The 13,997-nt window shown below is 31.9% G+C and overlaps 1 protein-coding gene across 4 annotated transcripts in view; it reads right to left on the bottom strand.

Annotated features, from left to right (window-relative positions):
• Positions 1 to 13,997, bottom strand: part of LOC132543320 (uncharacterized) — a 36,643-nt gene continuing 22,646 nt past the window's right edge. For 3 of the 4 annotated variants that reach the window (XM_060206834.1, XM_060206827.1, XM_060206812.1), the window contains one exon: positions 11,696 to 12,510. In XM_060206834.1, coding sequence (XP_060062817.1) covers positions 12,488 to 12,510 — 23 coding nt within the window. In that variant the 3' untranslated portion in view covers positions 11,696 to 12,487. Of the gene's footprint in view, positions 4,253 to 11,695; positions 12,511 to 13,997 lie in introns of those variants that run through there. The other variant, XM_060206819.1, reaches the window with a different exon arrangement.

The raw sequence follows: 13,997 nt of genomic DNA on the forward strand, positions 1-13,997 counted from the left end.
TAGGAAGTGTTGGTTTTATTATCAAATTATACTGGATATACAAACAAAATACACGATACATTTAATAATCCTGATTAAAATGGGAAGTATGTTTAGGGAAACATAAATGGTATAAACAAAAAAGCTGAATGTTGGTCACACATTTCCCGCTGATTTTCGGTATTAACTATCTTGTTATCAACTTTAGTGGATAATGTAAACTCTTAGTGAGTCGTGACTTTCTAATCATTCATTTCATCGCAAGTTATTGAATATTTTACTGTTGAAAATAAAACATCATTACCGAAAATCAGCGAAAATAAAGCAGAAACAACTCAGAAAATTGAAGTTTTAGAATATTTTCAAGTATTAGATTACAACTTTTTTTTTTCAAAATCTCATTATTCTGTTGCTTTGCAATTTAGATCCTATATAATCGAATGAAAATTCAGCTTTTTAACATTTCTTTTTTTATCATCTCAGAATTAGTCTACTTCATTTCAATGAAATTGGAAACATGTTGCTGATAAAGATTACCTCTAACCTAGAACAAAAATAAAGGGAATCAATGAAAATTTCATTTTCAATATATTATGATGCCTGTAATGAAAAAAGAAATAGAGCAACATTTTGACTTTTTCAACATTACTAAAATCAAACCTTTTAAAACTCAAAACAAGAACAAAATGTTTAAACTAAGAAATTTCGGTCTTCTGATCTTCATATCTCCTTTGATATTCCTTTTATCATATGGCTATTCATGTCAGTCTTCAATGTTGCCATCTTTATATATTTTAGATATCTCCATTCCAATTATATAGTCAAAACATAACCTACAAGTCGTCGACATTAATTTACAATCATTCCATGAGGTTTCAACTAGATACACATAAGTTCGTATCAAAGACGTGAATTCAGAAAACACCATAATCATGTGTAAATTGGATGAAGTTCTAGACATGTTGCAATAGTAATATAGATATTAAAAAATGTACTGGAATACATAAATTATATGAATACAAAATAAGATATGTCAATATAGATAAAATATAAATTAAATGTTTAAGTGCAAAACAATGTGAACTCTTTACACGATTCTATAAAAAAATCTTTTTAAAAATTACAAAACATTTTAGCAAATACGAAATAATCGTTCTAAGAAAATCATTATAATCATTCCATTATTCACTCATACAACATAACAGTCGAGTAGTTGAGTAGTTCAGTGGCATGTTTGAAAATGAAATTAATCTGTACTGCAACCTTGTTCGTACATTGTACAGTTAACTAGAAATTCCTTGAAATATTTTCATATTAACCAATCACTTTTGTATTTATAATATCATATTGTCTACATCGACAATTTTGAGAATTTAAAAAATCCAATGATCGGTGATTAGTTATTTTAAAGCATCATTGATATATATATATATATATATATATATATATATATATATATATATATATATAACTTAATAATTTTTAATATCAATTTAAGTATTTTAGAAAGAAGAAACTATATACAAACTAAGTTGTTTTTGAAAAGAAATGGCATGTTTACAGGTAGAACATATCAGCATATAAGATTTACATAAGTGTCCTTAGTCAGTTTAATAAGACGATACCCACGTTGTGATTTTCTGGTCTAGTAACAAAGAACAAACATACAACTCATGTAATTTTAATTTACTCTACGGTCACTCTGATGGTATATACATATATATACTTACACAATTCATTATGCTATCTGCAAAATCAAACAACTAGGTATCAAGGAAAATATACAATGATATTTGAGAAAGATCTAGTTCTCAATAAAGAGCGATAACAAACTTTCAAAGTCAAAATCCGAGACAGGCGTCTGTTGGCCAATTTTTGTTTTTCCCCCTGATCAGATCCAAAATCAAACTGGCACAACTAGGGACCAATGAGAACCTATATATAAAATTTATTTTTTTTTCTTTCAAATTTTTAGTTGATATAATCTGTTTCACAGTCATAGAACCTGTTTGTATGCTGTCCCTTTTTACATCAATATAAATCTCAATAATTGCATCATTAAAAACATTAGTTTAGACATGTTGAGCATGATAACAACAGACTGTATCTTAAACAGTGTTCGGATCGTTAATTTAATACGTGACGCCTCTACAATTAGTCAGGTAAGTATCACCATACCTACACAAAGCTGTGCAATCCACTGAAGAAGCTAAAACCATATCATTGTGGATTCAAATATAATGGAATATGTAGTATCTGTAATGAAAGGTCACATATACATCTTTTATCTAAGTATCAGTCAAGAAGTTAATCATATACATATCTTATATATCTACAAATATACGCGGTTCACTGCATTCTCTGTGAAAACTAGAAGCACGCCAAAGGTTATATATACTTTTCGTTAAACTAGAAGCTGGGAGGTATGACTTTTACAAAGACAATCATTGTTAAGGGATATATTTAACCAAGGTCTGTAAGACAAATCAAACAAAGTTATGAATGTAAACGTGAACTAATGAAAATTATTGATTAATTAATGTAACCTCCAAGGATGTTGTCCTCTGATATAAACTATGAACTTGTAATTACATTACATCATTATTATGATGAGTTAGAAATATCTAAATGAATGCAGGGAAAACATGCTTTACATAAATACATATATGTACATATATAAGGTTAAAAAGGAAGTACGAAATCTTCCAATAACAAAACTGCATGTCACATGATATATAAGTACAGACAGTTCTATTTCATAGGGTGATGGACTGTGATGAATTTCACCGGGGTCATAGAAATAGGCTTTTAATCTTAAAAAAAAAACACAATAAATTTTCATTTCCTTCGATGCTATTTGTTCATCTTTTATTTGTAAGGGTTACAGTGATTATGAAACTACTCAACCTTGCACTGACTAGCAGATATAAATCTGTCTCAAAAGAAGAATGATACATGTGGGGTGGGTACTCAAGAAACAGAAAATGCTACCATGTTAGCATAGTCATGATCCAAACTCAAATCCCTTAAAACTAGGGCAAGGTATGAACAAAAGAAAAATTCACACGGAGACTCATGAAAAAACACAAGAATAAGACCATGCGTGTATTAGTTAAATGTATATAATGATAACGAGTCAATGTATTTACATGTTCTCTTAATTATGTTTTTGTTATCAATTATCTACGCATAAAACATATTATTTAATTTTAATATAGCTAGTCCTTTATAAACCATGTAACCATTTGGCATATTATGTTTGTAACATGTACGCCTTTTCACAACCCCAATGGGAGATGAGCCTTTACTCAATGGATTATCAACGTTAAATGAAAAGGTCCATAAACCTTAATGGTCATCTCACTATCAAAACCTGTATATGACATAACAGCAATAGTGGTGGGAAAAGGCCATCCGGATTGCGGAATCATGTTACAGACATATTGAACTTTTGACGAAAAAGCTGAAAAATGACAACACTTTCTCAAGTTTCCTTCTTTAACATCCCCACCACACCACTTTTCAGTTCAGAGGCACCAGTGGAACTCGTGAAGAGAAGAAGTTTAACATAATTTTTTCAAGATAGTGGCCCTATTCGATTTCAGATTCGTCACAAAAATAACACCTCGTGGTCAGAGAATTTAAAATGATCATTTTAGGCACGCTTTTCAGCTGAATCCCACTGTCCCCCCTTCTAAATCTCCTTCTATCGGCCACAACATGCACATTTTGCTGACAGTTCATTCATTAGATGTCGACAAGATGGACCCCTTTAACAATATTACCTAGTATCTCTTGTCCTCGGAGCGCCATTTCTTACATTCTCCTTTGGACCCAAATCATTTTTGGCACGTGTTATAGTGCTCTGTCAAATACTGAACACCGATAGATATAAAGAATTAAATTTCAAAGATAGGATCAAACTATAGTATAAACTTGTTTCCTACAAACGTTTGTCGAAATGTGTTCATATCCAATATGTGCCGCGTAATTACAATGTTATGAAGATGATAATACGTGTCCATGACACTATAGACTTGAATAACTAACATATAATTAACAATACATTGATTTAATTCTTGTCAGTGAATCAAGCACATATCATACAAATAATTATGTAAATAAGCATTATGAGATAAATATTGAAATATAAAAATTTTAGCCGACTAGAGCAATTTTCATATATGAATATATTTCAAACAACACCCAGATGGTTCCTACCATCTTGTACCGCTGGAATGATGGTTCTTTTGAACTTTTCACGGCATACATCCTGAAAATAACAACCGTAACATCATTACAAGAAATCAGTAAAACAAAATCTATTGAAATTAACAAATACATGATTACATGACAATCAATATCAAAAACCAAGAAAAACGGCAGTTTCGTAATAATAAAACGTATACAAAGTTAACAAGAGGCCCAAAGGGCCTTCAGTGCACATCTTGTATATATATACCAATCAAATATCATGTCTCTAAGCCTTTTAGTTCATGAGAAGAAGTCATTTACAGGTTTTAACAAATTTCACCTCTGTGACCTTGAATAACATGTAGTCAAAATAATTTCTTTTAGCAAACCTTGTCGGGCTTCCATCTAGGAACATACCAGCCAAATATCATACCTCTAGACCATTTAATTTATGAAAAGCAGTTGTTTAAATGTTTTAACAAAGTTGTCCCTTATGACCTAGAATATAAGTCAGAGTCATTTATTTTTGCAAAATTTGTTGGGCTTCATCATAGGAACATATAAGCCAAATATCAAGACATTTGATCCATTAGGTATTTAGAAGAATTAGTTTCGGACCAGGTGAGCGAACAAATGTTATCGAAACAATGTTGAACATTTATCACAGAATCTATTAATAGTTGTCTGATTAATGATTGAACATTATTCAATAAATCACTGCTATACAGATAAAAAAGCTATCATAAGAGAGGACAACTTGTATTACTGTAATATAAACTGACCCATCGCCTGTATTATCAATGTATGTACAACTTGTATTACTGTAATATAAATTGACCCATCGCCTATATTATCAGTGCATGTACAACTTGTATTACTGTAATATAAACTGACTCATCGCCTGTATTATCAATGTATGTACAACTTGTATTACTGTAATATAAACTGACCCATCGCCTGTATTATCAGTGTATGTACAACTAGTATTACTGTAATATAAACTGACCCATCGCCTGTATTATCAGTGTATGTACAACTAGTATTAGTGTAATATAAACTGATTCATCGCCTGTATTATCAGTGTTATCATATATAACTAGTGCAATTTATAAATAAATATCTGATATTTATTGACTAGCGAAATTTCTAAATAAATATCTGATACATATTGACTATTGAAATTTCTAAATAAATACCTGATACATACTGACTAGCGAAATTTCTAAATAAATGTCTGATATTTATTGACTAGTGAAATTTCTAAATAAGTGTCTTACATAACTAGTGCAGTTGTTGCAGTATGATGATTGTATGACAGGAGGATTAAGTTCACAAGTGTAGTGTTCTTGTTTATCGGTGGTAGTGTGATACGTACAGAGAGTGTTCTGCGGTATGTAGCAGGGATTTGGCTCAGCATCAAGATACAGAAAGGGTTTAATTACCATTACTAACAAGGATGAGTGATCCATAAAAGAATGAATGATCAAGATAACCAGACCAAACACGTGTAACCTGTCAAACATATAGGATCTAATGATATAATATTGGTACCGTTTATACCTGGTTACTTGACATATTTACCTAAGAAAACATTTATTTCTACTATGAAAACACTTAATCTGTCTGTAGCCTTTGGGCTTAATGACGATAAGGTTTTTGATATAAATCATATTCATATTTTGCTAAATACAAAATATAACATCTTACTAATTTAATAATTTTGATATTTGTTTTTAGAAATGGCATTTTATGCTTCACAATTTCTAAATGAAATAACTTATATAACTGGTGCAATTTCTTCATAAACTTATCATATATAATGAGTGCAATTTCTAAATAATATAGATTATGTAATTTATAAGATCTCTAATATTATTGATATAAAATTTGGACCGACATTGATCCTTGAATAAATGGTAAGATGACGTGTCATTGTAAATAAATAGATATACCGCTGAAGAATGAACCTATAATATCTAGACCTTATCAAGTTGGTTAACTTGTATTCTAATATTTTATTAATGTATCCGAAAGTCTAAAACCTAGAGATACAAACATTTCAGATGTCATGTGACTAAAGAACCTCACACGTGTATGTCTCTGGGTCGATATTATGACGACATCGTGACGTATTGATGTTTAATGTACAAATTGGTACTTTTAATAACATTGTATTATACATTCTCATTGCTTAGTAGTAGTGTTGAACAATAATTTACAGGGAGCCCAATATATGTCATTGGTTAACCATTTGATCCCATGCAACCTGGATTCTCATTGGACCCATACTAAACACACATTGGAATGTATATATAATAAGTAGGAATCAGTTTTGTATTTCTCCCTTATAACTGTATCAAGTTACATTGTTGGTGTCTATATCACTTAAAACATTATATAGGAAATTAATATCGCCAGATTCTACTTGTGACACATATCAGATTCACCCTACTACATTAAGAGGAGAATGGAATACTTAAAGCGTGCAATGCCATTATATTAATCATAATGGCGTATTTGTGTGTTTGCCCCGTTAATCTACAATGATAACCCATTGATAATCATGAATGCTCTTAAGCAATACTTAAAGACCAGAGTCACAAAGATTATTATGTTTTTTTGACAAAATTCTCATATTTCAAGGTTATTTTCTCAAGAATTAGAAATAGACGTGTAATGAATACGACTTTTATGTAAATGTATATCTGTACTGCACGGACATTTACTACATGTCTTACGTGTATATGATTACGTGTTGGATTCTTTCTTACAGAATCTTCCTGTCTATCATCAAAAGTATAAGTCACAGAAAAACAGACCATTTACCTGTATTCACCGAGTTGCCTTATAAATAAGACCCCGGTTGGTCAATGGCTGATTAGAGATAACCAGTTGTAAGCGACCAACTTTCAAATTGGAATCCAGTAAACACTCTTCATCATTGTATTAAATTTAAAACTTAGAGAAATCCCGTTATTGTAGTCTATTTCTACAAGAAAATTCCATTATATAAATCTCAAAGTTTTTATCCAGATAAAAAAAAAAAACGATATGTTTGCAACGGTATTCAACTGCCATATGATGTCAGATTGGCGAAGTGACGAATATCAGTACCACATGATGGCGTTGACGGCCATATTGCCATCTATGTCGCCAAACTATCTACTTCTATTAATTAGTTTATTTATCATCTTTCTTTAAAAAAATATAGATCAGACAGACTTATAGGGGCGGGCGAAACACTAACCAAATATCACTTTTATTTCACCGAGCAACTTTCCCGACATCATGAAAAAGGGGAAATCCAGTAGATGTTTAATTCATATAATTTCATTTAACGTCATTGCTAACATGAAATTTATTAATAAAAATCATTTTATTTTAACCCCAAATGTAGTATCTCGATCACTTATAAATATCAACATACCAGTTTGATTATAATTGACAGTAACATTTCATGTTGGCAACCACACTTTCGTTTACATAACGTCGAGCTGCGGTCTTGACAAACTTGACGATCGTCACGTGACAAAATTTATCCTATGAAATATATAATTTCTATCAAGGGTGATGTAAGATGACCAAGTTTGTTTACCAATTTTCTCCTATTTAAGTCCTAAAATGCCAAGAGTCCCGACTATATCAGCAGCATGATTTCAGATGTGCTTTCAACCTGACCAGTGTCAGTGGTACTTCGGACCTGAAAGTCGGAAGTCCGGGAATTCTAAAGTTGGTTTAAATAACATATGTGTTCATCCTATATCGCAATCGATTCATTACTTTTTGTTTTAAATCTAACAGAACTTGTGACAAATGACTTACTTTCAATGTTGTAGATAGTCCGAAGAGTTCTGACTATCTACCGCAGTTTTTGTTGATGTTGATCGATCGCAACGGAAAAAAAAGAAAGATAAATAAATCAGAAAATAAACCATAAAAAATCGTGGATAGTCAAAGCCCTTCACACCATGTCATAAACTATCGTCAAAGCCCTTCACACCATGTCATAAACTATCGTCAAAGCCCTTCACACCATGTCATAAACTATAAGCCCTTCAACCAGATAAAATAAAGCCCTTCACACCATGTCATAAACCATAAAAAATCGTGGATAGTCAAAGCCCTTCACACCATGTCATAAACTATCGTCAAAGCCCTTCACACCATGTCATAAACTATCGTCAAAGCCCTTCACACCATGTCATAAACTATCGTCAAAGCCCTTCACACCATGTCATAAACTATCTTTAATATAAAGCACCTCATCCTCGGTACCCCAACACTTCCCCTGGAACACTTCATGGAAACATTGAAGGTTTCATGTGCAACACCTTATGGAAAAGACGATAAGACTATATTGATAATTTGATGTACATCAAGCGAGTCACGTGTTTGAATAACGATATGTTGTAATTGTTTTGTCGTTGAGTCTTGCTCCGTAATAATCTTCAAAGGAGTGTATCAGTTTGTGATTGGTCATTTTTTTCCTCTCCTGAAGCCCACTTTAGACCAATCAAAATACTTCTATATGCCTTCTATTTAGCCATGTACTTTTCCAGGGGTGTAGAGAGCGAGAGTGATCATGATCCCTGGAGTATGGAGGGAGCGGATACAAAGAAAGCCGAGTTGATTAATCTTGATGGCAAAAAACATGCAGATTCAAGTATGATGCAATAGCTTCAGCGACCATGCAAACATAGATGTTTGTGATATGTGCATGCCCAAATCGTCCTTGAAGAAGAAAAAAATTACGAAGACATCTTTTTATGGAATTTTAGTTTACATGCATGCAAGAATGGTACGTTTTAACTAATTTTCATGTTGACCTTAACATATAACTATTTTTGTTGTCACACTGTTGACTTTTGTTCTCATTTGACAGCCTGGCATTATTTGAACAAAGATGTACATGCCCACCATATTAACACTAACATATCAGTCTTTTCTTACTTTGATTTCTCAATTTGATTCTATATATAGCATGTAAATACCTTCCCATGAACATCTGTGGAGTGTGATGCTTTATGGGTTTACATGTATGTGTAAAGCTGTCTACACTGATGTTATAGAATGATAAAGTCAATTTTATACTTCTCAGACAGACACGTAAAGATGGTTTCCTGGAGATATTTGTCAATATATTGTAACAGAAAAAATCTTGCTTTACAACTGGAGCGAAATGATACACTAAGAACTGTTTGAGAATTCTGATTTATTGCAGAATCACTGACAACACCACACACACTACAAACATCTACAAAAAAGTCTGATTACACACCATCAAACAGCAAACACAATATCTGATATCTGTAATGGTGATCACTCATATAAAACAATCATTCTCTTTAATTACAAACATTTTACTACAATGACAGGCACATTTTCACAGGCAGGATATATTACACGTACAATAGCATGAACAGGTTAATTAACAACATCTATATTCTGGTTTTTGTCAACACAGACAGTATGAGTATCTGGCTATAATTTGTCAAAACATTTACATAATATTTTGTGTTGTTACTATCATAATATCCAATGTCTTATATTTCAAATATAAAGACAGTGAACAGATCTGTGGCACATGCTCAGTAAGGATATTGACTAAATCTGGATATCACAAATCAGCTATGTCAAAGACATGACATAGACAAATATGGTAAAATTGCCCTTGGATAATTCAAGATGATAAACAAAGGGAAATCACTCTGTATATGTTTGGGTACTAAATTAAGCATCAGTAAGTTATACTGCCATCCAAACAGTTATCTTAAATAGTCTAATTCGAAAAGTTAGAATATGGATGTTCTCCAAATTTGTATTTCCCATTTTGTTTACAGAGTTGTTCAACATATTTCTAAACTATTTGGATCTTGCAGATGTTTCCAGTCAATAATGTATCATACTAGAATTTACCTCAGAAAGAGTTTTGGTTTGCTAAATGAGAAAGTACTTTTTTCCACTTATTTAATTCAATTTCATCAATTGGATCAGATAGGATAGGCCAATCAGGGTGTATCAGTTCTCTAATAATCAGGGAACTATTCTTCCAAAAAATTATTTTGTTTCAAACCTGCCAGTTTGTATGTTTACAATCATTTTCTTTTTTCATCTTTTAGATTGTCTTAACATGCTATTAAAATTCAAAACAATTAGAATTAGAAAGCCATAAGCATAAGAACTATATTTTGTAATTGTATTACAAACAGATTAAAACAGAAACAACAAAGACACAGGGACACCCCCCCTCCCCCCCACACACAATACCACACCCACACAGTTTTTCTCCTCTCACTTGACAGCAATACAATGTTGAAAGTTTCATCTAAGTCCGAATAACATACATATCATTTGTAAATAAATTGTGCATTGGTAAGTTATTTTAAAAGATAAAATCAACATAAAATTTAGCTAAAGCTTTAACGCCCTAGTGGCCATCTTCAGGTGATTGTTTTAATGACTTGGTAACAACATTATGACATAACTGATAGACAGAATGGTAGATACCGATATCACAAAAAGACTTTGATAGATTTGTAACATTACTAAACCCATTACTAAATGGGTATTAATTGCATTATTTAGTGACGTGATCCCTACAGGTAGTAACGTTATTACTGTTACTATCAATTACATCATAATGTTGCTTAACAAGTCAAGAAAAGAATGGCCTGAGGGTGGGGTAAACTGATTGATTCTCAACCTGAGTTACAACATGCCCTAAATCACCAAATCAAAGTAGTAAGATTCTGGATTTGCTCTTGAGAACTCAAGTGCTGTTATCAATCATACTGGGGAGTCTTTGAATCAAAACAATTCATTGTTAAAATTATCTTCATACTTATTCTCATATGAGTGATGATAGAAATGATTTTATGAATTTAGAATCAAATTGCTAGAAATATTCATTAAGCAAAGAGTCAAATTTGAAAGACAGGCATAAAATATCATCATAGATACAATCATGAAATGAACAATAACTACTGCTGGGTATTATAACATTGTGCATTATCTCTATCTACATTATATAACAGGTACAAAATACAAAGGGATTAGAATGTAGTTTAGTTCGTATGAAGTACCATGTCATAGTCTGGTTTGCAACATTTACAGATAATTAAATTTATAGTACAATAAAAACTACCCATAGCTACAAGAATTAATGTTGATTAGGATGTTTCTCATAAATTATGATCTCCCAATGCTTATAAGGAATGTCATCCATTAATTGACAAACTACAACTTAACTAGACACTAATTATAAACATGGGGAGATTTGCAGTTAAAAAAAAGTACAAAATATCACATACAATTAAAAATCCCCAACACTGATACCAAAGTAACTGATGAAACAAAAACAAAGTTTAAAGACTCATCTCCATGGGAATGACCAAGTCTTGTATAATACTCATGTTAATCGATACAATGTATAAGCATAGTGTGATATATTAAATAGTTCACAATGATAAAAGTTCAATCAATGTTTTGATTGTTTTTCTTTTTCAAAATCTGTCACCTCTATTAATTGATAAATATTAGGAAAGCAGAAAATTCAAGCATGATAAAAATATACAATTTCAAATTATACAGGACAATATTTGCTCACAATATATCAACTTGTGAAAAAACATTATTCATAATCAATAGCAACTGATAATAGCGACAAAAAAATCTATATACCTTGGAACAAATCATGTTAAGCAATTAATTATGTACCGTTTTATCAAAACCCTACTTTTTAAAATTGTTGAAATGTTTCTCATGCCTAGTACCTTTGGTATTATCTCCACCATATTAGGCAAATTGGTGAGCACTAATGTAACGAATATAGAAGTAGTGTGTCATCCTATAACCTCCTCAGTAAAACATAGTTCAGCATATGACAAATACGATGCATCTCTTCACATTAAAACAGTATGTTTAACAGTGGAAATGGTTCAAAATTTTTAATAAAAACAAATATTTCCTTGATAGAATTAACATTATAGTATCACACTCATTATCATTGTGATTAAAAACACTAAAACCAATACAAATATAACCATGCCTACATTGATGCAAAACTTTTTCCCAAAGTTTCTCGGACGAACAATCCAAACAGGTGTAAGCACACCCTAATGCCAGCCAGTGTCATTTAAGGACATACCAGGTTTGGGTGGTGGAGGAATGTTTCTGGAAATAAAATCTAGACCTGCAGCCAGTACATGGTGACTGCTCCATGTTGGCCTCAAACTTGCGACCTTGAAGAGGTGAGCTAGTGACTGCCAGACACCTTTACCACACAGCATCTCCACGAACAATCTAAGATAGTTGACTATTTCGTTTTTCTTATCAGTCCTGAAATCAGAAGGACAAAACCAGGGACCGAAGTTAACATAAATATGCATACACAAGCTGATCCCTTCAATGCTTCTCAAGAAATAGAGATAATGATTGTTTATGAATTGACGAAACACAGAATTAGGATGACTTCAATAGTCTATCATTGGATGACAGTTGGCTAATAAGATGACAACATTAAACATGATCTCCATTGGCTTTAAATGAGTTAAATTTCAGTCAATTTGACCAATTTTGGCCCCACCCTGTTATTACTATCAATCTGCCATCCCATACTTCAAAGTTTGAAATATTTTGAAAGGCAAGTAAATAAATGATGCTCAAAATGTGATCTTTCTAAACAAACTGTGGTAAATTTTACCCCCTACTCAGAGGAAAATATGAGACGCCAGGTTTACAAAGTTCATAATTTTTGTGAAGCACCTTAATATCCCTCCATCTATGAAAAGTATTTGATTCTATCATTCCTAAGTGTTGAGAAGATTTTTGAAATTTTAGTCAATCTTACCCTTTTTGGCCCCATCCATCACTCCTCAGGATCAATCTCACCTAACAAGTCTATCCCACGGTATAATCTGAGATGTCAATTAAAGATCTAATCACATTTGACCCCTGTGACCTTGTATATAGATCAAGGTCATTCATTTGAACAAACTTGGTAGCCCTTCAGGCGAGATGCAAGCATCTTGAGGCTTTTGTTATTGAGAAGAAGACAAAAATGTAAAATATTTATGATACATGACTGATGGTGATGGACAAAAGGTGATAGCAATAGGCTACTTAAGACTTCCCATGGAGTCTCACCTATGTTAACATAACATGAAAATTGACTTGTATGAGTTGTACCAATGCATACAATAATGAAATTTTATTTCAAAATGGAACATACACAATGAAGTACAATAAAACTGTTAATTGGCTTCTTGATAAAGACAAACAGCCTTGAGTATGGATTGAACCTGACACACCTCATTTCAATTGTCAGATAATCTGATACTATACCAATAGAAGTAGTGTGGACCTTAAAGTGTAGATTTGCATAGCAGACACTTAAGAAATGTCTGTTTTTGACATCGCCTTGTACTCATATTCTATATTGGAATATTATAATCTCATCTGGAAATGTTTCACCAAAAACTGCATAAAAAACATTTTTGTGTGCCTGGTATTAACAGAAAAATTTCTATTCAAATACCATTGCATGGTATTGTTGCAATGTACTATGACGAAATTCTGGCGGCCTTCCAAAATCTGTAAAGCAGCCAAGCTATCACTGGCTGTGAGAGGGTTTTATTGCTTAATCAAAAAGCATAACTGATACATTTACTTCACATTGCACAAATCTCATATACATGATACAAAATGTATGTATAAAGTAAACAAATATAATACTTTGATAAATACACATTGAAGGCCATAATATAATGCCAATTAGTCACAAAAGTACTATCAGTAATACTTATAACTATATAGTATGTGGCAGT

Source organism: Ylistrum balloti, unplaced genomic scaffold (genome assembly GCF_031769215.1).
Source record: "Ylistrum balloti isolate Yb309-2 unplaced genomic scaffold, AGI_CSIRO_Ybal_v1 Utg369580, whole genome shotgun sequence".
Classification (NCBI taxonomy): Eukaryota; Metazoa; Mollusca; class Bivalvia; order Pectinida; family Pectinidae; genus Ylistrum; species Ylistrum balloti.